General features: G+C 48.1%; 2 protein-coding genes across 2 annotated transcripts; both read left to right on the forward strand.

The window, feature by feature from the left end:
• The first annotated feature begins 5,750 nt into the window (after positions 1-5,750).
• On the forward strand, positions 5,751-6,680 carry LOC142194006 (olfactory receptor 52B2-like). The gene has a single exon (XM_075263032.1). The coding sequence runs from the start codon at positions 5,751-5,753 to the stop codon at positions 6,678-6,680; it is 930 nt and encodes a 309-aa protein (XP_075119133.1).
• A 4,536-nt stretch (positions 6,681-11,216) lies between these two features.
• LOC142194007 (olfactory receptor 52D1-like) lies at positions 11,217-12,149 on the forward strand. Its single transcript, XM_075263033.1, has one exon. The coding sequence runs from the start codon at positions 11,220-11,222 to the stop codon at positions 12,147-12,149; it is 930 nt and encodes a 309-aa protein (XP_075119134.1). The 5' UTR covers positions 11,217-11,219.
• The last annotated feature ends 14,502 nt before the right edge of the window (positions 12,150-26,651 follow it).

Below are 26,651 nucleotides of genomic sequence, written 5' to 3' on the forward strand. Positions count from 1 at the left end.
GGCTGGCGGAGGAAGACGAGGGGGTTGGAGTGGCATCTGATGTCCCTGTCCCACACGAGGCTAGAGGGTGCACTTCAGTGCATCCCATTGCTTCACCACAAATGGTGTGAAGGGGAGTGGAAAATGGAGGAAATGGAGAGTGACCCTTACAGTTGGGGCCAGCAAAGGCATGCCAAGTAACACACTGGCACACATGGCTGACGATGTCCGGTTGCTTTTCAAGAGACAAACGCATACTTCACATCATGGAGAGCAAATAATACTGGATTTTTGCAAGCCTCAACCCCCGGTATAGGTCTAATGTCTGTTCCTTTCTTATATTAGGGGAGAGGAACAAAAAATTGCAAAAATAATTGGCACAAGCAACTGGTGCAGAATATGATGGGAATGTTTCCATAAACCCTCTTAGGCGTCAGAGAGGATATTTCCTCCATGAGGATCACAACTTCCATCCGCTGCACAACCACCAGGGCAACACTGTACAAGGTCTGGTACACGTTAATGTTTCCCCCCCTTCCCTGCCCAAACTACTGCCAGTTAGGGGCCTAGTGTCATCATGAGGGAAAAGTATAGGCACATGTTGCGTGAGTACCTGGCCAACCACAGACCTGTCCTCTGCGATCCCTCTACGAATTACACTAATTGGGTGTATAATTTGGACCTGTATCCCTTGGGTTGAGCGTACATAGCCTGACAATTGGTGTGTATCCCACTTAGGTTTTGTGGGGACACACCGTGGAATGCTGGGTTTAGCGTACATAGACTGACTATTAATGTGTATCGCACTTAGTGTTGTTGGGGTTACACACCGTCACAACCTGGCTAAAGCTTCTATAGCCTGACAATTAGAATGTATGTATGCCAAGGTTTTGGGGGGGTTACACACTGTCACAACCTTAGTGAAGCTTCATTAGCCTGAGAATTAATATGTATGTATGTATCCCAAATAATTTGGGGAATGAACACTGACAACCTGGGTGAATATGGCAAGAGCCTGAGGTGTAGGGTGTATGTATCCCCAAATTATTTGTGGAATTAACAGTCAGCACCTGGCACTATATGCCAATAGCAACAAATGAGGGTGGTATGAAAGCCTCAAATAATTTGGGGATTTAACATTGACAACCCAGGTAAATGTAACAGTAGCCTGAGATGTAGGGTGTATGTATCCCCAAATTTGGGGAATTAACAGTCAGAACCTGGCACTATATGCCAATAGCAACAAATGAGGGAGGTATGAAGGCCCCAATTTCTTTAGGGAATTGACAATTACAACCTGGGTGAATATAGCAATAGCCTGAGATATAGGGTGTATGAACCCCCAAATTATTTGGGGATTTAACACTGACAACCCAGGTGAATATTCCAGTGTATACAAGTTAGGTGCGGGGGTGTGTGGGGGCACACTGTCATACCCTAAATACCCTTAATCCACATTCTATGGGCTGAGCATTTCAGTGTATACCAGTTAGCTACGCTGTCCCACCTCCCCTACGCTGTTATTGGTGCAAAAAAGGCGCCAGGGAAGGTGGGAGGGGAATCGAGTTTTTAGTGAGTTTACCACGCGGTGTTCGATTCGATTTGAACATGGCGAACAGCGTGATATCTGATCGAACATGTGTTCTATAGAACACTGTTCGCTCATCTCTAATAACTACCCTTCCCCACGCCTTAATGGTAGGCGCAGGTACTTTGAGATACAGCCTACCTGCGCCTACCTCGAGCCGCGGTGTCAGCAACCTCTAGAGTTGGCCAATTCATTTGAGCCAACTCCGGAGGGGGAAGACGTGACCATAATAAGGACATCATGGCTGGTTATCGGGAGGACACTACATGTATGAGAAGATAACCTGACCACAATAAGGACATCATGGCTGGTTATCAGGAGGACACTACATGTATGAGAAGATAACCTGACCACAATAAGGACATCATGGCTGGTTATCAGGAGAGGACACTACATGTATGAGAAGATAACCTGACCACAATAAGGACATCATGGCTGGTTATCAGGAGTATACTACATGTATGAGAAGATAACCCGACCACAATAAGAACATCATGGCTGGTTATCAGGAGGACACTACATGTATGAGAAGATAACCTGACCACAATAAGGACATCATGGCTGGTTATCAGGAGAGGACACTACATGTATGAGAAGATAACCTGACCACAATAAGGACATCATGGCTGGTTATCAGGAGTATACTACATGTATGAGAAGATAACCCGACCACAATAAGAACATCATGGCTGGTTATCAGGAGGACACTACATGTATGAAAAGATAACCTGACCACAATAAGGACATCATGGCTGGTTATCAGGAGAGGACACTACATGTATGAGAAGATAACCAGCCATGATGTCCTTATTGTGGTCAGGTTATCTTTTCATACATGTAGTATCCTCCTGATAACCAGCCATGATGTCCTTATTGTGGTCGGGTTATCTTCTCATACATGTAGTATCCTCCTGATAACCAGCCATGATGTCCTTATTGTGGTCAGGTTATCTTCTCATACATGTAGTGTCCTCCTGATAACCAGCCATGATGTCCTTATTGTGGTCAGGTTATCAGGAGAGGACACTACATGTATGAGAAGATAACCTGACCACAATAAGGACATCATGGCTGGTTATCAGGAGGATACTACATGTATGAGAAGATAACCCGACCACAATAAGGACATCATGGCTGGTTATCAGGAGGGGACACTACATGTATGAGAAGATAACCCGACCACAATAAGGACATCATGGCTGGTTATCAGGAGGACACTACATGTATGAGAAGATAACCCGACCACAGTAAGGACATCATGGCTGGTTATCAGGAGGATACTACATGTATGAGAAGATAACCCGACCACAATAAGAACATCATGGCTGGTTATCAGGAGGACACTACATGTATAAGAAGATAACCTGACCACAATAAGGACATCATGGCTGGTTATCAGGAGAGGACACTACATGTATGAGAAGATAACCCGACCACAATAAGGACATCATGGCTGGTTATCAGGAGGGGACACTACATGTATGAGAAGATAACCCGACCACAATAAGGACATCATGGCTGGTTATCAGGAGGACACTACATGTATGAGAAGATAACCTGACCACAATAAGGACATCATGGCTGGTTATCAGGAGGACACTACATGTATGAGAAGATAACCTGACCACAATAAGGACATCATGGCTGGTTATCAGGAGGGGACAATACATGTATGAGAAGATAACCTGACCACAATAAGGACATCATGGCTGGTTATCGGGAGGACATTACATGTATGAGAAGATAACCTGACCACAATAAGGACATCATGGCTGGTTATCAGGAGGACACTACATGTATGAGAAGATAACCCGACCACAATAAGGACATCATGGCTGGTTATCAGGAGGACACTACATGTATGAGAAGATAACCCGACCACAATAAGGACATCATGGCTGGTTATCAGGAGGACACTACATGTATGAGAAGATAACCTGACCACAATAAGGACATCATGGCTGGTTATCAGGAGAGGACACTACATGTATGAGAAGATAACCCGTCCACAATAAGGACATCATGGCTGATTATCAGGAGGACACTACATGTATGAGAAGATAACCCGACCACAATAATAATAATAATAATAATAATAATAATAATAATAATAATAATAATAATAATACATTTTATTTATATAGCGCCAACATATTCTGCAGTGCTGTACAATTTATAGGGTTCAGATACAGACATACATAACAAAGAACGTCATTTCACACAATGGGACTGAGGGCCCTGCTCACAAGAGCTTACAATCTATGAGGTAGAGGGGGTGACACAGGAGGTAGCAGGGGCAGCATTGCTTATACAGTGTTCAGACAATTTTGTGCATTAGGAATTGTGATAGGCTTGTCTGAAAAGATGCGTCTTTAGTTTGCGTTTGAAACTGTAGAAGTTGGGAGTTAATCTTATTGTCCGGGGTAGAGCATTCCAGAGAAGTGGTGCAGCTCGGTAGAAGTCTTGTATACGAGCGGGGGAGGTTCTGATAATAGAGGATGGAAGTGTTAGGTCATTGAGTGAGCGGAGAACACGGGTTGGGCGGTAGACAGAGATGAGGGAAGAAATGTAGGGAGGTGCGGCATTATGGAGAGCCTTGTGGATGAGAGTAATAATAAGGACAATAAGGACAATAAGGACAATAAGGACATCATGGCTGGTTATCAGGGGGGGACACAACATGTATGAGAAGGTAACCTGACCACAATAAGGACATCATGGCTGGTTATCAGGAGGGCACTACATGTATGAGAAGATAACCTGACCACAATAAGGACATCATGGCTGGTTATCAGGAGAGGACACTACATGTATGAGAAGATAACCCGACCCCAATTAGGACATCATGGCTGGTTATCAGGAGGACATGCCATGAAAAAAAATTGTGTATTTCCATGCTCCTTGTCCTGCCCAATTCCTTTTTGACTCTTGAGTTTCTTCGTATCCCAAACCAATGTATAACACAGTGATGATACATCCTTAGTTCTCACTTTAATCTGTTCCCTAAGTGACTCCACTCATCCCAATACAATATTTTGCCCCCTTAGGGGGGGCCACTTCATTCACCACTTAGGTGGTCCTACTCAGAATAATGTCTCTTAGGTGGCCCTTACACAATATAATTCCCTGTAGTGCCGCCTAGATATTATCATATAATACTCCAACAAAGCTCAGTGCTCATTGTGCCTCTCTAAGCCTCAGGTAGATGCAGCCGGGATGGTAGAACTCTAATGTTAGGTTCACACCCGCATTTGGGGTTCCATTCCGGTCGTCCGCTTGAGAATTCCCCGAACAGAAACCTAATCCAGTTACCAACATAGTCTAGAATGGGGTCTGCAGGTTTTCCAGGGGTAGGGTCTGAGGCTCATTATTGTGCCATAAAAGGGTGCAGTTCAGGGCAGGTCCTGGGAGTGAGAGGAGACGCCTGGGTCTGTCCTGAAATACTGAGAGTCTGGTGAGACTGTATTGTGTTATTTTGTTTGTTGGTGTGGTTGGTAGTAATCCACATGTATAGTTATTTTCATACTGTTTAGTTAGTGCTCGGACGAGCAGGGTTTTGTTTGACATTTTGAAGTTAAGGCTGTGTTTTCTTTTGCTTATTTTCTACCTGAAGTGAAGATTTATTTATTTTGCATTTTTTTTTATAAATAAACTAGTTTGTACCAGATTTGGTGTCCCTGTCTCTGACTGGTTGGGTCCAAACCACTGCTGCTACCGAGATGCTTCCCCCACAACACATTGAAAATAATGTCTTCTCAAAGCAACTGTGTGGCGGACGCTGGGAAGATGTTCATCACACGGATGGTTTTCACTTGGATGAGGCGTTAGACTGTGATCATTAGAGTGAATTTGGCCAAATTCCTTATAAAATGCAAATTTCTTAATTTATTTGGTGCACCTTAGACTGTCTGAAGACAGGACAACGAATCAGCCCCTGCTATACACAGGCAAAAATGTCCACCAAGGTAGCACCTTTTCTTTATTTACCATATCCTGCAATAATGACATTTTTTGGCCCTTCTACAATTTATCCAACTTTTTCCTGTTTTTTCTTTAAAATGTCAAAATGCAAACTTTTTTTGCTCCTTCCCTAAAGTGCAGTGTGCACCAGAATTTTCAGCTTTTAACTGCTTATTTTCCTTTTGCTTTCAGTTATACAGAGTTCACCTGGAAACCGTCCAACATGAGCAAGTTCCACCCGGACTACTTCCTTCTGATGGGGATCCCTGGTCTGGAGTATTGTCATCTTCAGCTCTCCATAGTCTTCTTCATCATGTATGTTCTGTCTTTGATGGGTAACTCCACCCTGCTCCTGGTGGTCGGTATCACGGAGAGCCTCCACCAGCCCATGTACATCTTCCTCTCAATGCTCTCGGTTGGGGACATCCTCTTGAGCTCCACCACTGTCCCAAAAACCCTCAGCATTTTCTGGTTTGGATCCCATGAGATCTCCTTCAATGGTTGTCTCCTCCAGATATTCTTCATCCATTTTATCTGTATGACGGAGTCAGCGGTTCTCCTCGCCATGGCCTACGACCGTTATATCGCTATTTGCTACCCAATGTCCTACATAACCAAACTGACAGCTCCATTTATCAGGGTGATGATTGTGGTTTCGGTGGCCCGGAGTGTGGTCATTGTTACTCCAATTATTTTTCTGGCCAGACGCCTGCCATACCAGAACAGTAATGTAATACAACACACATACTGTGAACACATGGCCATGGCCCATCTGGCCACCGCTGACATCACAGCCAATATCATCTATGGTGTAGTCATCATGATATGTACAGCATTCATGGACTTACTTCTGATCGGAATGTCTTATGTGTCCATCGTTCGGGCTGTGATGGCCTTGTCTACCTCGACGGCTCGACGTAAGACATTCAGCACCTGTGTGTCTCACATTTGTGTCATCATCCTCCTCTATGTCCCAGCATTCTTCTCTTTTATCACCCATAGGATTCCTCACAACCATATCCCCCCATATGTCCATATACTGGTGGCCAACATCTATGTTCTCGTGCCCCCTATGATGAACCCCATCATTTATGGAGTAAGGACCAAGGAAATCCGACAAAGAATCCTTCTGCTGTTTTTTATGATAAAGTGATGAGAAAGAAGTCAATTTGTTATTCTGTAACCATGGATTCTTCTATATGTTAGTGCATATGAGATGTGTCATAGAGGTGAACTAGGGCACCTGAGGAAATGTCATCAGTCCATAATAGTCCCATCGCCTCTTCCCATACGATGGACATAGACTATAGAAGCCTCAGTTGGGTGCTCAATGTGAACAAGTGCCTTAGTTTCGGCCAGGATATTTAGATATGGGATTTGGGCAGCTTGGACTCCCCCTGTGCAACTTCTCCTCGCAATCTTAAGCCTTGACGCATCGGTACATTTTAGATACATTCCCTCTCCTTCTCAAATTGGGACCAGACCACCATGAGAACGTCTTCACTACATGTCTGTGCACACAACGTTCCCATCTCTTCTTGGTGCGCCCCCATAGTAATGAAGCCTCCTTCTTATGCCACCGCCTCCCCCACAATAGAACTCCTTCATGTTATACTGAAAACCAACTCTTGTACTTGCCATAGTCTATGTTGTAAGCCAATTTAAGGAGACATCTTTACCAAGACTATTAACCCCAAATCTATCGTGGACCTGAGCCACCAATTCCAAAACTACATGAATCTTCATAGGTTATTAGAGATGAGCGAGTAGTATTCGAAATATCCGTACCCGATCGAATACTACTAGCTATTCGCAGTAAATATTCCATTCAGAGCCAGCGTTGATAGGCCGAATGCTATACACTGTATAGCATTCGACAAATCAACGCTGGTTCTGCAGCAGGCTTGTCCTTGCTGGGAGCAGGCAGCTTGCTGTTATGTGGGAGCTTACTTTTTCTCATAGGAATGAATAGACCAGCATTGATTGGCCAGTGTACAGCATTTGGCCAATCAATGCTGGTTCTGCAGCAGGCTCGTCTGTGAGGAGGTGGAGTCTAAGATTGGATCACAGCAGTCTCCATTGTGGTCTGATTTTAGACTCCACCTCCTCACACATGAGCCTCCGGCAGGACCAGCGTTGATTGGCCGAATGCTGTACACTGGCCAATCAACGCTGGTCAATTAATTCCTATGAGAAAGGGAGTCAGCTGCCTCATAACAACAAGTTGCCTGCTCCTAGCAAGGACAAGCCTGCTGCAGAACCAGCGTTGATTTGCCGCAGGCTCGTCTTTGCTAGTCGGGAGAGCTGGCAGCTTGCTGTTATGAGGGAGCTTACTTTTTAGCAGCTCAACTGCAAGCGCTGTGCAGTTAAAGAGCATGGACCCCATAGACTATAATAACTGCACAGCGCTCCTCCTAAACACTCTCCTCCTGCTACTCGTGGACTTGCTGACTCTCCTTCAGTGGAATAGTGGTTTCCCCTGAAATGAGCATTTTTCCCCATAGACTATAATGGGATTCCATCGAGTAGTCGGATATTGAGGCTCTACTGGAAACGAATATCAAATCTGGAATATTTCACTGCTCTCTCATCTCTATAGGTTATCCCATCTCTCTTAGCCACCCTTAGACTTGCGGCTTACACTGCTCTGACCCCCTATAACCACATTATAACCGTTGCTGTTTCCGTCATGAAGACTAATCACAGACTGATTGTGTCCTTCCCTATTGACACTGATGTAGACAAGTTGATGGACACTTGGAGATCTTCTGCCATGTTTCTTTGTAACCAACAATAAAGTTTTATATTCTCGTCTTTTCCTTCCGTTACGACAGTATTTAGGCTTCATTGTGTCCCATTGGCTAAACCCAACTCCTCTGACCCCTCAGGACGGTCCCTGGGGCAGTTCTGTGTTGTCTCCATATTTCCCCTCCTGTGTTGCCCCGGGTGTGCCGGGTGATAATGAGGAGACCGGGGAGGAGAGGACGGATTCCCTGGTCTATGTGCAGGTCGCTGATGTCATCTCTCCTCTTACACTGTCTACATGGACACGGCGGTGACCGGGGACTCTCAGCCAGGACAGGTAACGCGTCTCTTGTGGTTGTGACTTTCTGTATAAACCTCATGTCTGGTCCATGTGCTCAGTCCTCAGCTCCAGGCTAGAGCGGATTTACAGGGAGATGAGTCTGGCGATACTGGGAAGGGCGGTGAATGTAAGGTAAGATGGCGGCAGACCCCGCTAACCGGCCCGAGATCACCTCTATAGAAGAGTAAGAGACCCCGAGGAACACACAAGGAACAACTAGAGACGGTATCAGGACTATCCCTCCTATCAGAGTCCTCCCTCTCCGTATATCAGGGTATATACTGTATATTCAGAGGTGTAGCTAGCAGGGTGGCGGCTGCCCTGGGCCCACTCAATATCAGGGGTCCACCCTGGGCCCACCATTAATGTTTTACTTTTTAACTAGATCGGTGTCTGCAGACACAGCCTGAAAGGTAACAGTCTTGTAAATCGCAGCCACTTTCTGCAGAGGCCGGCGGCGCGATGACATCCGAAGTGACCTCAAGATGCAGACGTTCTAAGTGGACATAGAGCGCGGGTCAAGAAAAGGAGGCACAATGTTTTGGGGTTTTTTGCGCAGTTGTGGGTTTTTTTATAATATAAGGCGAGGGTTAGGCGGTGAATTATAAGGGAAGATTCAGGGGCCTCAGGATGATGGGGGAATTTATATAAGGAGTCATTGATGCAGTATTTATGTCAGGGGGAAGCAAGGGCTTGATATAAGGGGGAAGTTCATTTAGTTAAGGTGCCACTTGGGCTTTATTAAGGCTAAGACCTCACCTAGCGGCTGCAGCAAAAAAACGCTTCAGGACAATCTGTGGCGGTAACACATCGCGGTTCTTTCTGCAGCGCTTTTCATAGAAGGTCTGTAGAGGTTTCTTCTGTGAACTTTCTGCTTCCATTATTCCTATAGGGAAACCGTCAGCATTTCCGTAGGTATAGTTGACATGCCACAACGGTTTTCAAAATCGCAGCGTGTCCACTGCACATATTTTCCGCAATATGTGGATAGGATGCACTAGAATCCTTTGCAGGAATTATAAAATGTTGTGTGTTTTCCGCGGAGTTTACAGCGTGGACACTTCATGGCACCACGTGCAGCCCGGCCTTACTCCAGCTCATTTTTATTGCTGATCTCAGTATAAATCATCAATAAGAGATCAGTGCCCCCCTGCTGATCAGCTGTATGAGGGGCTACGGTGTTTGTATATATATCACATGCTGTTTGTCTATGTAATTCTGTGACTATGTGATGTCATTCCAGCCGTGTCACATAGACCTGTATAGGACCAGGCTGTAGTTACATGACATGACCACTAGGAGATGTGTGATACTATATATACAGAGAAGGGGTCACGGCGCTCACACAGGTACCACAGTCCATTTACACAGTTTATACCGGGGACCCCCAGGATCAGCTGTGTAAATGGACTGTGGTACCTGTGTGAGCGCCGTGACCACCCTACAAGGAGACGCTTTACTCCAACAAGCTTCAGTATAAGACTAGTGTATGGAAAGTAGAGATGAGCGAGTAGTTAAATATTCGATATTCGTTTCGAGTAGCCCCGTAATATTCAACTACTTGAATCGAATATCGAACCCTATTATAGTCTATGGGGGGAAATGCTCGTTTCAGGGGTAGGCAACGTTCAATCCAACTGAACTTACCAAGTCCACGAGTGAGGGTCGGGCTGGATTCTCTGAGAAGTCTTCTCCGCGCAGCGTCCCCGCGTCGTCATCTGGCAATGAATTCACTCTGCCAGGCATCGGGCCTGGGCAGAGCCGACCGCGCATGCCCGCACTACAAGAAAATGGCTGCTTTCAGTCAGAGCGGCCATTTTCTTGTAGCGCAGGCATGCGCAGTTGGCTCTGCCCAGGCCCGATGCCTGGCAGAGTGAATTCAGAGCCGGAAGACGCCGCGGGGACGGTGCACGGAGAAGACTTCTAAAGGTAGGAGAAGAACCAGCGTTGATTGGCCGACTGTATAGCATTCGGCCAATCAATGCTGGTTCTGCATCAAATTTTTCCATTCAAATAGCGACTCGCGAGTAGTATTCGATTGAGTACGAGTATTTCGAATACCGTAGTATTAAATCGAATACCTACACGATAAAATACTACTCGCTCATCTCTAATGGAAAGCCTTAGTACAACGCCCACAATCTGAGATCTGGCCATACACGTGAGATATTTATCTGCAGATCACCGGCAGGTCAAACCTAGTTTAGTAAAATCTTCTTTAATTCCATGTGTTTGACCAGATGTCAGATTTTACCAAATTTGTTTGGATCTGCCCAAGTTCCACAGATAATCCCAATGTGTACGGTGACCGAGGACCACTATGGGGAACTGGCCCAAATAAAAGGCGCACGTCTCTTACTGCATCCGGGGCTGCAGCCAAGATTTGCACCGTTTTGCACTGTCTTTGCAGATAATAAATTTATCAGATATGATCTGACTCCGCCCCTTCAGATTAACTCCACCTACTTTTTATTTATTTTATATGATAAGCCTCAAAAAAGTTGCAGACGTTCCAGGAATCGTTTCGTGCACCAGAATTTGCAGCTTTTAATGACTTATTTTCCTTTTGCTTTCAGTTATACAGAGTTCACCTGGAAACCGTCCAACATGAGCAAGTTCCACCCGGACTACTTCCTTCTGGTGGGGATCCCTGGTCTGGAGTATTGTCATCTTCAGCTCTCCATAGTCTTCTTCATCATGTATATTCTGTCTTTGATGGGCAACTCCACCCTGCTCCTGGTGGTCGGTATCACGGAGAGCCTCCACCAGCCCATGTACATCTTCCTCTCAATGCTCTCGGTTGGGGACATCCTCTTGAGCTCCACCACTGTCCCAAAAACCCTCAGCATTTTCTGGTTTGGATCCCATGAGATCTCCTTCAATGGTTGTCTCATCCAGATATTCTTCATCCATTTTATCTGTATGACGGAGTCAGCGGTACTCCTCGCCATGGCCTATGACCGTTATATCGCTATATGCCATCCAATGTATTACTTGACCAGACTTTCCTCATCATTTATCAGGGTGGTGATGGCGATCTCGTTGGCCCGGAGCGTGGTCATTATTATTCCAGTTATTCTGCTGCTCAGACGGCTTCCATACCAGAAGAGTAATGTAATACAACACACATACTGTGAACACATGGCCATGGCCCGGCTGGCCACCGCTGACATCATGGTCAATGTCATCTATGGTCTGGTCATCATTATATGTACATCGGTCGTAGACTTGTTTCTGATCGGAATGTCTTATGTGTCCATCGTTCGGGCTGTGATGGCCTTGTCTACCTTGACGGCTCGACGTAAGACATTCAGCACCTGTGTGTCTCATATCTGTGTCATCATCCTCCTCTATGTCCCAGCATTCTTCTCTTTTATCACCCATAGGATTCCTCACAACCATATCCCCCCATATGTCCATATACTGGTGGCCAACCTCTATGTTCTGTTCCCACCAATGATGAACCCCATCATTTATGGAATAAGGACCAAGGAAATCCGGCAAAGAATCCTTCTGCTCTTCTTCGGGAAGAGATGATCAGAAAGTGGTCCATTTGATATCTTCTAACCATGACTTCTTCTACAAGACCATAGATATAAGTCTGAAATGGGGGCAAATGTACCATAAAGGTGCAATTGGACCACCAAGCATGGGTCGTCACCTCTGAATGGTTCCATCTCTCTTTCCTAAGCTTTTTAGCCAAGATATTTAGAGATGGGACATGGACAATGATCCGAAACTTTGCCCTAGGTGAAAAAACTCTTGCTCTAAATTTGTTGTGATTGGTTGATACAGAAGGTGGACGTTCCCTCGCCAGATACTGTGATGGTAGTAAGGAACGGGGAAGCTGCCCAGGGTCATGTCACTCTCAGGAAAGCTTGGCCTTGCTCTCTGTGATGAAACAATCCATTATAGAGACGTGACCCATCTTGGTTTTGGCCTTGGTTCCTCATTCCTTCTCCTCCGCTCAGGGTAACGTCATACATGAACCCAAAGAAATTAAATAATATAAAATAAAAAGTGGAGAGACCTTAACATGGCGACACATCGTGTGTATGTGAGTGTGCCATGGGTCACATGAGTAGTCAGGACATTTCCAGATGTCACCCTGAAAAACCTTCTTAGATGCCACCAAGTTATTAAAGGGTCTCTGTAATATCATTGGACCATTCCTTCTCTGACCCCAGCGTTAGGGTCAGGACGTCTCCGGCCCTTGTAACGATGGCTGATATTCGCTCTGCTTCTTTCCTCCTGCTCCAAGCTCTGCCGATTTGGTTAAACAGAGATTGAAAGCTACACTAGTCCCATGTGTTGGGGATATCGACCCTGGATTAGAGAGAGTCTCAGAAATCCTTAGGGGGTCATACATGACTTTTAAAGACAATTGGGGCACTTTTCATTAAAACTGAAGCCAAATGGACCCAAAATAAAATCTGTGACATTTGGTCATCTCTTGTTATGGCGCCATTAGAGACAGGAGCGAAGGGAAGGAAAACAGCCTGAAAAGTGGAGAAAGAAGCATGACATTGGCACTGAGGATGTCGGTCATTCTACCTGATCTCACCCTTACTGTGGCCCATCTTACTTCCCTCCTTTCCCCCACCCCCGTTTTTCCACCTGAGAAAAGACAAGACAAAGAATTGTTGGATAAATTGGCCACAGCAGCCGTTTTATTACATGAATACAACACACAAAATATCAAAATTGTATATTTATAACCGTCCTCTAAATAAGTAACTCTTCTATATATCCTCTATATCAATATATACTGTATACCTAACTAACAAAAATTACCCAGAGGGGCAGGTCCATCATGACAAGTTACCCCCAGCCGTAACCACAGGCTCAGGAACCAAAACCAAACCCCACTCCCCGGGACACCACCCAACAGGAGCCCAGAAGCAGCCAGACCACCCACCATCACTATTTAAAATATTGGGGAAAAATGCATACCATGTTTTTCCACCCCCAGAATTTTACCAACTCCAAAGACCCCCACCCCACCACAGGGAGCAGACCTTGACCTCCTCAAGGCTGCGACCCGCCCACCAAAGGCAAGGCACGCTCAATACCACCCTGCAGCCCCAGGGCCCATATACCAATTCCTACCACATTAAGGTGCACCCCGTCAGACAACCAGAAACCACTCTGCAAATCCTCTAACTCATGATAACGCACCACCACCCCACCATGCCTTGCCACAACCACAACCTGAGCAAGTCATGCTTGATGTCCCAAACCAACTCACTAAAGGGGCGGGTACCCAAATCATTCCCACCCAGGTGCAACACCAACACATCCGGAGGCCTGTCCAGCCGCATGAAACGGGAGAACATCCGACCCCACAGCATGCCCCGGAAACCCCAGGTGAACCATGAACTGCTACAGACACTGCACCGGACACATAGCGAATTCTGGAACAGGGTACAAGCACACCCTATGACCCCTACCAGCCTGATCTGTCTTGGAACGGCGGATCACGAACTCAACCCACCCATCTCCGGACACCACATCCTGCAACAACACCCCGCCGCAGTAGCCTTAGATGGGGACACCAGTTCCCCTATCCGCAAAGCCCAAAAAAACGCTCACGAGAAAGCCAAGGCGAAAAAGAGAAACCTTCCCCGGAGACGAGCACACAGACCCCAGTGCCACTCCCAAAAAAACTCCCAAGCAAATGGAAAGAGACTGAACGATGCACACAATTCACATCAACCAAACCTCTAGCCCAAAAACCAAAAGCCAATCCCGCCACCAACCTACCCACTCTAGACACCGACCAACCCTCCAACGCCCCCCGACCCACCAAAGCCAAAACTGCCATGCGTCTGTCACTATCTGACACCGCACCCCCCAACTCACCCACAGCAGACTCAAAATCCTGCCAGGTGGTCTTATAAGCCGCCCTGGTTCCCGCCGCTGAGGAACACCTAATTAGCTCACTCGTCCACTTGCCGAAACTGCTTCCACTGAAACCGAAAAAGAGAATCAGCAATAACATTGGTAACCCCAGGGACATGGACCGCCACCACCCACGCATTAACAGCCAAACAACGAAGGACCAGATGGCACAAGAGGCGCACAACCGGAGGAGAGGAGGCCGTTAGGGAGTTAATAGCGCTCACCACAGACTGATTGTCGCAGTAAAGCACACCTTCTTGTTGCTGAAGCGATCCCCCCAGACCTCCAACGCCACCACAATGGGGAATAGCTCCAGCAACACAGATTGCGAAGGAGCCCCTCCTCGACCCACTCCGACGGCCAGCGCCCCACACACCACTACCCCCCGCAATATGCACCAAAACCCACCGCCCCGGACGGTTCCGTATACAACTCTCAATCAAAAGCGTTGGACACAGGTGAAATAACCAAGGTGCGGCCATTGTAATCTCGCAAAATATGGCCCACACTCCCAAGTCTTCTCTGTGAACCTGAGTCAGCCGTATGAAGTGCATGAGTGACGACACTCGTACCAAACGCCTTGGTATCAATTGTAATACCCAGGAAACTCAGACACGAAGTCGGACCTTCGGTCTTCTCTGGCGCTAAAGGGACCCCAAAACGCCCCACCCCCACTCCAAGGTACGGAGCAAGGCAAGATAGACAGAAGAGTTGACAGGACCCAAACACAAAAAAATCATCCAAGTAGTGAATGACAGACCCGACTCCCACCAGATCACAAACCACCACCCACTCCAAGAATGAGCTAAAAGCCTCAAAATAAGCACAGGACATCAAGCATCACATGGGGAGGCAGCGATCCACAAAATATGCTACTGTGAGCAGGGGCCACTATGTAGTATAATACTGTGTGCAGGGGTCACTATGGGACATAATACAGTGTGCAGGGGCCACTATGGGGTATAATACTGTGTGCAGGGGCCACTATGGGACATAATACAGTGTGCAGGGGCCACTATGGGGGATAATACTGTGTGCAGGGGCCATTATGGGGTATAATACTGTGTGCAGGGGCCACTATGGGGGATAATACTGTGCGCAGGGGCCACTATGGGGGATAATACTGTGTGCAGGGGTCACTATGGGACATGACACTGTGTGCAGGGGTCACTATGGGACATAATACTGTGTGCAGGGGCCACTATGGGGCATAATACTGTGTGCAGGGGCCACTATGGGACATAATACTGTGTGCAGGGGCCACTATGGGACATAATACTGTGTGCAGGGGCCACTATGGGACATAATACTGTGTGCAGGGGCCACGATGGGACATAATACTGTGTGCAGGGGCCACTATGGCGGATAATACTGTGTGCAGGGGTCACTATGGGACATAATACTGTGTGCAGGGGCCACTATGGAGGATAATATTGTGTGCAGGGGCCACTATGGGACATAATACTGTGTACAGGGGCCACTATGAAACATAATACTGTGTGCAGGGGTCACTATGGGGGATAATACTGTGTGCAGGGGTCACTATGGGACATAATACTGTGTGCAGGGGGCACTATGGGGGATAATACTGTGTGCAGGGGTCACTATGGGACATAATACTGTGTGCAGGGGCCACTATGGAGGATAAAATTGTGTGCAGGGGCCACTATGGGACATAATACTGTGTACAGGGGCCACTATGAAACATAATACTGTGTGCAGGGGCCACTATGGGACATAATACTGTGTGCAGGGGACACTATGGGGGATAATACTGTGTGCAGGGGTCACTATGGGACATAATACTGTGTGCAGGGGCCACTATGGAAGATAATATTGTGTGCAGGGGCCACTATGGGACATAATACTGTGTGCAGGGACCACTATGGGGCATAATACTGTGTGCAGGGGTCACTATGGGACATAATACTGTGTGCAGGGGCCACTATGGGACATAATACTGTGTGCAGGGGCCAATATGGGACATAATACTGTGTGCAGGGGTCACTATGGGACATAATACTGTGTGTCCAGGGGCCACTATGGGACATAATACTGTGTGCAGGGGCCACTATGGAGGATAATATTGTGTGCAGGGGCCACTATGGGACATAATACTGTGTACAGGGGCCACTATGAAACATAATACTGTGTGCAGGGGCCACTATGGGACATAATACTGTGTGCAGGGGACACTATGGGGGATAATACTGTGTGCAGGGGTCACTATGGGACATAATACTGTGTGCAGGGGTCACTATGGGACATAATACTGTGTGCAGGGGCCACTATGGGACATAATACTGTGTGCAGGGGTCACTATGGGACATAATACTGTGTGCAGGGGTCACTATGGGACATAATACTGTGTGCAGGGGCCACTATGGGACATAATACTGTGTGCAGGGGTCACTATGGGACATAATACTGTGTGCAGGGGCCACTATGGGACATAATACTGTGTGCAGGGGCCACTATGGGACATAATACTGTGTGCAGGGGCCACTATGGGACATAATACTGTGTGCAGGGGCCACTATGGGGGATAATACTGTGTGCAGGGGTCACTATGGGACATAATACTGTGTGCAGGGGGCATTATGGGACATAATACTGTGTGCAGGGGCCACTATGGGACATAATACTGTGTGCAGGGGCCACTATGGGACATAATACTGTGTGCAGGGGTCACTATGGGACATAATACTGTGTGCAGGGGTCACTATGGGACATAATACTGTGTACAGGGGCCACTATGAAACATAATACTGTGTGCAGGGGCCACTATGGGACATAATACTGTGTGCAGGGGCCACTATGGGACATAATACTGTGTGCAGGGGTCACTATGGGACATAATACTGTGTGCAGGGGGCATTATGGGACATAATACTGTGTGCAGGGGCCACTATGGGGTATAATACTGTGTGCAGGGGTCACTATGGGACATAATACTGTGTGCAGTGGCCAGTATGGGACATAATACTGTGTGCAGGGGCCACTATGGGACATAATACTGTGTGCAGGAGCCACTATGGGACATAATACTGTGTGCAGGGGCCACTATGGGGGATAATACTGTGTGCAGGGGTCACTATGGGACATAATACTGTGTGCAGGGGCCACTATGGGACATAATACTGTGTGCAGGGGCCACTATGGGGCATAATACTGTGTGTAGGGGCCACTATGGGGGATAATACTGTGTGCAGGGGCTACTATGGGACATAATACTGTGTGCAGGGGTCACTATGGGACATAATACTGTGTGCAGGGGCCACTATGGGGCATAATACTGTGTACAGGGGCCACTATGAAACATAATACTGTGTGCAGGGGCCAATATGGGACATAATACTGTGTGCAGGGGGCACTATGGGGGATAATACTGTGTGCAGGGGCCACTATGGGGACATATTACTGTGTGCAGGGGCCACTATGGGACATAATAGTGTGTGCAGGGGCCACTATGGGGGATAATACTGTGTGCAGGGGCCACTATGGGGACATAATACTGTGTGCAGGGGCCACTATAGGACATAATACTGTGTGCAGGGGCCACTATGGGACATAATACTGTGTGCAGGGGTCACTATGGGACATAATACTGTGTGCAGGGGTCACTATGGGACATAATACTGTGTGCAGGGGCCACTATGGGACATAATACTGTGTGCAGGGGCCACTATGGGGACATATTACTGTGTGCAGGGGCCACTATGGGGGATAATACTGTGTGCAGGGGCCACTATGGGACATAATACTGTGTGCAGGGGCCACTATGGGACATAATACTGTGTGCAGGGGTCACTATGGGACATAATACTGTGTGCAGGGGTCACTATGGGACATAATACTGTGTGCAGGGGCCACTATGGGACATAATACTGTGTACAGGGGCCACTATGAAACATAATACTGTGTGCAGGGGTCACTATGGGACAAAATACTGTGTGCAGGGGCCACTATGGGACATAATACTGTGTGAAGGGGCCACTATGGGACATAATACTGTGTGCAGGGGTCACTATAGGACATAATATTGTGTGCAGGGGTCACTATGGGACATAATACTGTGTGCAGGGGTCACTATGGGACATAATACTGTGTGCGGGGGCCACTATGGGACATAATACTGTGTGCAGGAGCCACTATGGGGGATAATACTGTGTGCAGGGGCCACTATGGGACATAATATTGTGTGCAGGGGTCACTATGGGACATAATACTGTGTGCAGGGGTCACTATGGGACATAATACTGTGTGCGGGGGCCACTATGGGACATAATACTGTGTGCAGGAGCCACTATGGGGGATAATACTGTGTGCAGGGGCCACTATGGGGGATAATACTGTGTGCAGGGGCCACTATGGGACATAATACTGTGTGCAGGAGCCACTATGAGACATAATACTGTGTGCAGGGGCCACTATGGGGCATAATACTGTGTGCAGGGGCCACTATGGGGACATATTACTGTGTGCAGGGGCCACTATGGGACATAATACTGTGTGCAGGGGCCACTATGAGGGATAATACTGTGTGCAGGGGCCACTATGGGGACATATTACTGTGTGCAGGGGCCAAGATGGGACATAATACTGTGTGCAGGGGCCACTATGGGGGATAATACTGTGTGCAGGGGCCACTATGAGACATAATACTGTGTGCAGGGGCCACTATGGGACATAATACTGTGTGCAGGGGCCACTATGGGACATAATACTGTGTACAGGGGCCACTATGGGACATAATACTGTGTGCAGGGGCCATTATGGGACATATTACTGTGTGCAGGGGCCACTATGGGACGTAATACTGTGTGCAGGGGCCACTATGGGGGATAATACTGTGTGCAGGGGCCACTATGAGACATAATACTGTGTGCAGGGGCCACTATGAGACATAATACTGTGTGCAGTGGCCATTATGGGACATAATACTGTGTGCAGGGGCCACTATGGGACATAATACTGTGTGCAGGGGCCACTATGGGACATAATACTGTGTGCAGGGGCCACTATGGGAGATAATACTGTGTGCAGGGGACCACTATGGGACATAATACTGTGTGCAGGGCCACTATGGGACATAATACTGTTTGCAGGGGCCACTATTGGGTTAATACTGTGTGTGCAGGGGCCACTGTTGGGGTTAATACTGTGTGCAGGGACCACTATGGGGCATAATACTGTGTGCAGGGGCCACTATGGGTATAATACTGTGTGCAGGGGTCACTATGGGAAACAATACTGTGTGCAGGGGCCACTATTGGGCATAATACTGTGTGCAGGGGCCACTATGGGGGATAATACTGTGTGCAGGTCACTATGGGACATAATACTGTGTGCAGGGGCCACTATGGGACATAATACTGTGTGCAGGGGATATATGGGACCTAATACTGTGTGCAGGGGCCACTATGGGGGATAATACTGTGTGCATGGAGCACTATGCAACATAATACTGTGTGCAGGGCCACTATGGGACATAATACTGTGTGCAGGGGCCACTATGGTGTATAATACTGTGTGCAGGGGCTACTATGGAACATAATACTGTGTGCAGGGGCCACTATGGGGATAATACTGTGTGCAGGGCCACTATGGGGGATATACTGTGTGCAGGGGCCACTATGGGGATAATACTGTGTGCAGGGGCCACTATGGGGGATAATACTGTGTGCAGGGGCCACTATGGGACATAATACTGTGTGCAGGGGCCACTATGGGACATAATACTGTGTGCAGGGGCCCTATGGGGGATAATACTGTGTGCAGGGGTCACTATGGGACATAATACTGTGTGCAGGGGCCACTATGGGACATAATACTGTGTGCAGGGGCCACTATGGGACATAATACTGTGTGCAGGGGGCACTATGGGGGATAATACTGTGTGCAGGAGCCACTATGCAAACATAATACTGTGTGCAGGGGACACTATGGGGGATAATACTGTGTGCAGGGACCACTATGCAACATAATACTGTGTGTAGGGGCCACTATGGGGCATAATACAGTGTGCAGGGACCACTATGCAACATAATACTGTGTGTAGGGGCCACTATGGGGCATAATACTGTGTGCAGGGGCCACTATGGGACATAATACTGTGTGCAGGGGCCACTATTGGACATAATACTGTGTGCAGGGGCCACTATGGGGTAAAATACTGCGTGCAGGGGCTACTATGGAACATAATACTGTGTGCAGGGGCCACTATGGGACATATTACTGTGTGCAGGGGCCACTATGGGACATAATACTGTGTGCAGGGGCCACTATGGGACATAATACTGTGTGCAGGGGCCACTATGGGAGATAATACTGTGTGCAGGGGCCACTATGGGGGATAATACTGTGTGCAGGGGCCACTATGGGGGATAATACTGTGTGCAGGGGCTACTATGGGACATAATACTGTGTGCAGGGGCCACTATGGGACATAATACTGTGTGCAGGGGTCACTATGGGACATAATACTGTGTGCAGTGGCCACTATGGGACATAATACTGTGTGCAGGGGTCACTATGGGACATAATACTGTGTGAAGGGGCCACTATGGGACATAATAGTGTGTGCAGGGGCCACTATGGGACATAATACTGTGTGCAGGGGCCACTATGGGACATAATACTGTGTGCAGGGGCCACTATGGGACATAATACTGTGTGCAGGGGCCACTATGGGACATAATACTGTGTGCAGGGGCCACTATGGGGGATAATACTGTGTGCAGGGGCTACTATGGGACATAATACTGTGTGCAGGGGCCACTATGGGGGATAATACTGTGTGCAGGGGCCACTATGGGGGATAATACTGTGTGCAGGGGCCACTATGGGGGATAATACTGTGTGCAGGGGCCACTATGGGGGATAATACTGTGTGCAGGGGTCACTATGGGACATAATACTGTGTGCAGGGGTCACTATGGGACATAATACTGTGTGCAGGAGCCACTATGCAACATAATACTGTGTGTAGGGGCCACTATGGGGCATAATACAGTGTGCAGGGACCACTATGCAACATAATACTGTGTGCAGGGGCCACTATGGGACATAATACTGTGTGCAGGGGCCACTATGGGACATAATACTGTGTGCAGGGGCCACTATGGGGTATAATACTGTGTGCAGGGGCTACTATGGAACATAATACTGTGTGCAGGGGCCACTATGGGACATAATACTGTGTACAGGGGCCACTATGGGGCATAATACTGTGTGCAGGGGCCACTATGGGACATAATACTGTGTGCAGGGGCCACTATGGGGGATAATACTGTGTGCAGGGGTCACTATGGGACATAATACTGTGTGCAGGGGCCACTGTGGGGGATAATACTGTGTGCAGGGGCCACTATGGGGGATAATACTGTGTGCAGGGGCCACTATGGGGGATAATACTGTGTGCAGGGGCCACTATGGGGGATAATACTGTGTGCAGGGGTCACTATGGGACATAATACTGTGTGCAGGGGCCACTATGCAACATAATACTGTGTGCAGGGGCCACTATGGGACATAATACTGTGTGCAGGGGCCACTATGGGACATAATACTGTGTGCAGGGGCCACTATGGGGGATAATACTGTGTGCAGGGGTCACTATGGGACATAATACTGTGTGCAGGGGCCACTATGGGACATAATACTGTGTGCAGGGGTCACTATGGGACATAATACTGTGTGCAGGGGCCACTATGGGGGATAATACTGTGTGCAGGAGCCACTATGCAACATAATACTGTGTGCAGGGACCACTATGCAACATAATACTGTGTGTAGGGGCCACTATGGGGCATAATACAGTGTGCAGGGACCACTATGCAACATAATACTGTGTGTAGGGGCCACTATGGGGCATAATACTGTGTGCAGGGGCCACTATGGGACATAATACTGTGTGCAGGGGCCACTATTGGACATAATACTGTGTGCAGGGGCCACTATGGGGTAAAATACTGTGTGCAGGGGCTACTATGGAACATAATACTGTGTGCAGGGGCCACTATGGGACATAATACTGTGTGCAGGGGCCACTATGGGACATAATACTGTGTGCAGGGGCCACTATGGGACATAATACTGTGTGCAGGGGCCACTATGGGAGATAATACTGTGTGCAGGGGCCACTATGGGGGATAATACTGTGTGCAGGGGCCACTATGGGGGATAATACTGTGTGCAGGGGCTACTATGGGACATAATACTGTGTGCAGGGGCCACTATGGGGGATAATACTGTGTGCAGGGGCCACTATGGGGGATAATACTGTGTGCAGGGGCCACTATGGGACATAATACTGTGTGAAGGGGCCACTATGGGACATAATACTGTGTGCAGGGGCCACTATGGGACATAATACTGTGTGCAGGGGCCACTATGGGACATAATACTGTGTGCAGGGGCCACTATGGGACATAATACTGTGTGCAGGGGCCACTATGGGACATAATACTGTGTGCAGGGGTCACTATGGGGGGATAATACTGTGTGCAGGGGCCACTATGGGACATAATACTGTGTGCAGGGGCCACTATGGGACATAATACTGTGTGCAGGGATCACTATGGGGCATAATACTGAGTGCAGGGGCCACTATGGGACATAATACTTTGTGCAGGGGCCACTATGGGACATAATACTGTCTGCAGGGGCCACTATGGGACATAATACTGTGTGCAGGGGCCACTATGGGACATAATACTGTGTGCAGGGGCCACTATGGGACATAATACTGTGTGCAGTGGCCACTATGGGACATAATACTGTGTGCAGGTGCCACTATGGGACATAATACTGTGTGCAGGGACCACTATTGGGGTTAATACTGTGTGTCCAGGGGCCACTACTGGGGTTAATACTGTGTGCAGGGGGTCACTATGGACATAATACTGTGTGCAGGGGCCACTATGGGACATAATACTGTGTGAAGGGGCCACTATGGGGGATAATACTGTGTGCAGGGGCCACTATGGGGAATAATACTGTGTGCAGGGGTCACTATGGGACATAATACTGTGTGCAGGGGCCACTATGGGGGATAATACTGTGTGCAGGGGCCACTATGGGACATAATACTTTGTCCAGGGGCCACTATGGGGTATAATACTGAGTGCAGGGGCCACTATGGGACATAATACTGTGTGCAGGGGCCACTATGGGACATAATACTGTGTGCAGGGGCCAATATGGGGGATAATACTGTGTGCAGGAGCCACTATGCAACATAATACTGTGTGCAGGGGCCACTATGGGGGATAATACTGTGTGCAGGGACCACTATGCAACATAATACTGTGTGCAGGGGCCACTATGGGACATAATACTGTGTGCAGGGGTCACTATGGGACATAATACTTTGTCTAGGGGCCACTATGGGGTATAATACTGAGTGCAGGGGCCACTATGGGACATAATACTGTGTGCAGGGGCCACTATGGGGGATAATACTGTGTGCAGGGGCCACTATGGGACATAATACTGTGTGCAGGGGTCACTATGGGACATAATACTGTGTGCAGTGGCCACTATGGGACATAATACTGTGTGCAGGGGTCACTATGGGACATAATACTGTGTGCAGGGGCCACTATGGGGGATAATACTGTGTGCAGGGGCCACTATGGGACATAATACTGTGTGCAGGGGCCACTATGGGACATAATACTGTGTGCAGTGGCCACTATGGGACATAATACTGTGTGCAGGGGTCACTATGGGACATAATACTGTGTGCAGGGGCCACTATGGGACATAATACTGTGTGCAGGGGCCACTATGGGACATAATACTGTGTGAAGGGCCAATATGGGACATAATACTGTGTGCAGGGGCCACTATGGGATATAATACTGTGTGCAGAGGTCACTATGGGACATAATACTGTGTTCAGGGGCCACTATGGGACATAATACTGTGTGCAGGGGCCACTATGGGACATAATACTGTGTGCAGGTGCCACTATGGGGGATAATACTGTGTGCAGGGGTCACTATGGGAGATAATACTGTGTGCAGGGGCCACTATGGGGGATAATACTGTGTGCAGGGGCCACTATGGGGGATAATACTGTGTGCAGGGACCACTATGCAACATAATACTGTGTGCAGGGGCCACTATGGGACATAATACTGTGTGCAGGGGTCACTATGGGACATAATACTTTGTCCAGGGGCCACTATGGGGTATAATACTGAGTGCAGGGGCCACTATGGGACATAATACTGTGTGCAGGGGCCACTATGGGGGATAACACTGTGTGCAGGGGCCACTATGGGACATAATACTGCGTGCAGGGGCCACTATGGGACATAATACTGTGTGCAGGGGTCACTATGGGACATAATACTGTGTGCAGGGGCCACTATGGGACATAATACTGTGTGCAGGGGCCACTATGGGGGATAATACTGTGTGCAGGGGCCACTATGGGACATAATACTGTGTGCAGGGGCCACTATGGACATAATACTGTGTGCAGTGGCCACTATGGGACATAATACTGTGTGCAGGGGTCACTATGGGACATAATACTGTGTGCAGGGGCCACTATGGGACATAATACTGTGTGCAGGGGCCACTATGGGACATAATACTGTGTGAAGGTCCAATATGGGACATAATACTGTGTGCAGGGGCCACTATGGGATATAATACTGTGTGCAGAGGTCACTATGGGACATAATACTGTGTTCAGGGGCCACTATGGGACATAATACTGTGTGCAGGGGCCACTATGGGACATAATACTGTGTGCAGGGGCCACTATGGGACATAATACTGTGTGCAGGGGCCACTATGGGACATAATACTGTGTGCAGGTGCCACTATGGGGGATAATACTGTGTGCAGGGGTCACTATGGGACATAATACTGTGTGCAGGGGCCACTATGGGACATAATACTGTGTGCATTGGCCACTATGGGACATAATACTGTCTGCAGGGGCCAGTATGGGACATAATACTGTCTGCAGGGGCCACTATGGGACATAATACTGTGTGCAGGGGCAACTATGGGACATAATACTGTGTGCAGGGGCCACTATGGGACATAATACTGTGTGCAGGGGTCACTATGGGACATAATACTGTGTGCAGGTGCCACTATGGGGGATAATACTGTGTGCAGTGGCCACAATGGGACATAATACTGTGTGCAGGGGCCACTATGGGGGATAATACTGTGTGCAGGAGACACTATGGGGTATAATACTGTGTGCAGGGGCCACTATGGGACATAATACTGTGTGCAGGGGCCACGATGGGGGATAATACTGTGTGCACGGGCCACTATGGGGGGTAATACTGTGTGCAGGGGCCACTATTGGGGTTAATACTGTGTGTGAAGGGGCCACTATTGGGGTTAATACTGTGTGCAGGGACCACTATGGGACATAATACTGTGTGCAGGGGTCACTATGGGGTATAATACTGTGTGCAGGGGCCAGTATGGGACATAATACTGTGTGCAGGGGCCACTATGGGGCATAATACTGTGTGCAGGGACCACTATTGGGGTTAATACTGTGTGTGCAGGGGCCACTATTGGGGTTAATACTTTGTGCAGGGACCACTATGGGGCATAATACTGAGTGCAGGGGGTCACTATGGGAAACAATACTGTGTGCAGGGGCCACTATTGGACATAATACTGTGTGCAGGGGCCACTATGGGACATAATACTGTGTGCAGGGGTCACTATGGGACATAATACTGTGTGCAGGGGCCACTATGGGACATAATACTGTGTGCAGGGGCCACTATGGGATATAATACTGTGTGCAGGGGCCACTATGGGGGATAATACTGTGTGCAGGAGCCACTATGCAACATAATAATGTGTGCAGGGGCCACTATGGGGGATAATACTGTGTGCAGGGACCAATATGCGACATAATACTGTGTGTAGGGGCCACTATGGGGCATAATACAGTGTGCAGGGACCACTATGCAACATAATACTGTGTGTGTAGGGGCCACTATGGGGCATAATACAGTGTGCAGGGACCACTATGCAACATAATACTGTGTGCAGGGGCCACTATGGGACATAATACTGTGTGCAGGGGCCACTATGGGACATAATACTGTGTGCAGGGGCCACTATGGGGTATAATACTGT

This window comes from Leptodactylus fuscus, chromosome 2, assembly GCF_031893055.1.
Source record: "Leptodactylus fuscus isolate aLepFus1 chromosome 2, aLepFus1.hap2, whole genome shotgun sequence".
Taxonomy (NCBI): domain Eukaryota; kingdom Metazoa; phylum Chordata; class Amphibia; order Anura; family Leptodactylidae; genus Leptodactylus; species Leptodactylus fuscus.

What these genes read in the sequence shown, in the direction of transcription:
- LOC142194006 (XM_075263032.1), top strand. Translation starts at nt 5,751, where the DNA reads ATGAGCAAGTTCCACCCGGACTACTTCCTTCTGATGGGGATCCCTGGT.
- LOC142194007 (XM_075263033.1), top strand. Translation starts at nt 11,220, where the DNA reads ATGAGCAAGTTCCACCCGGACTACTTCCTTCTGGTGGGGATCCCTGGT.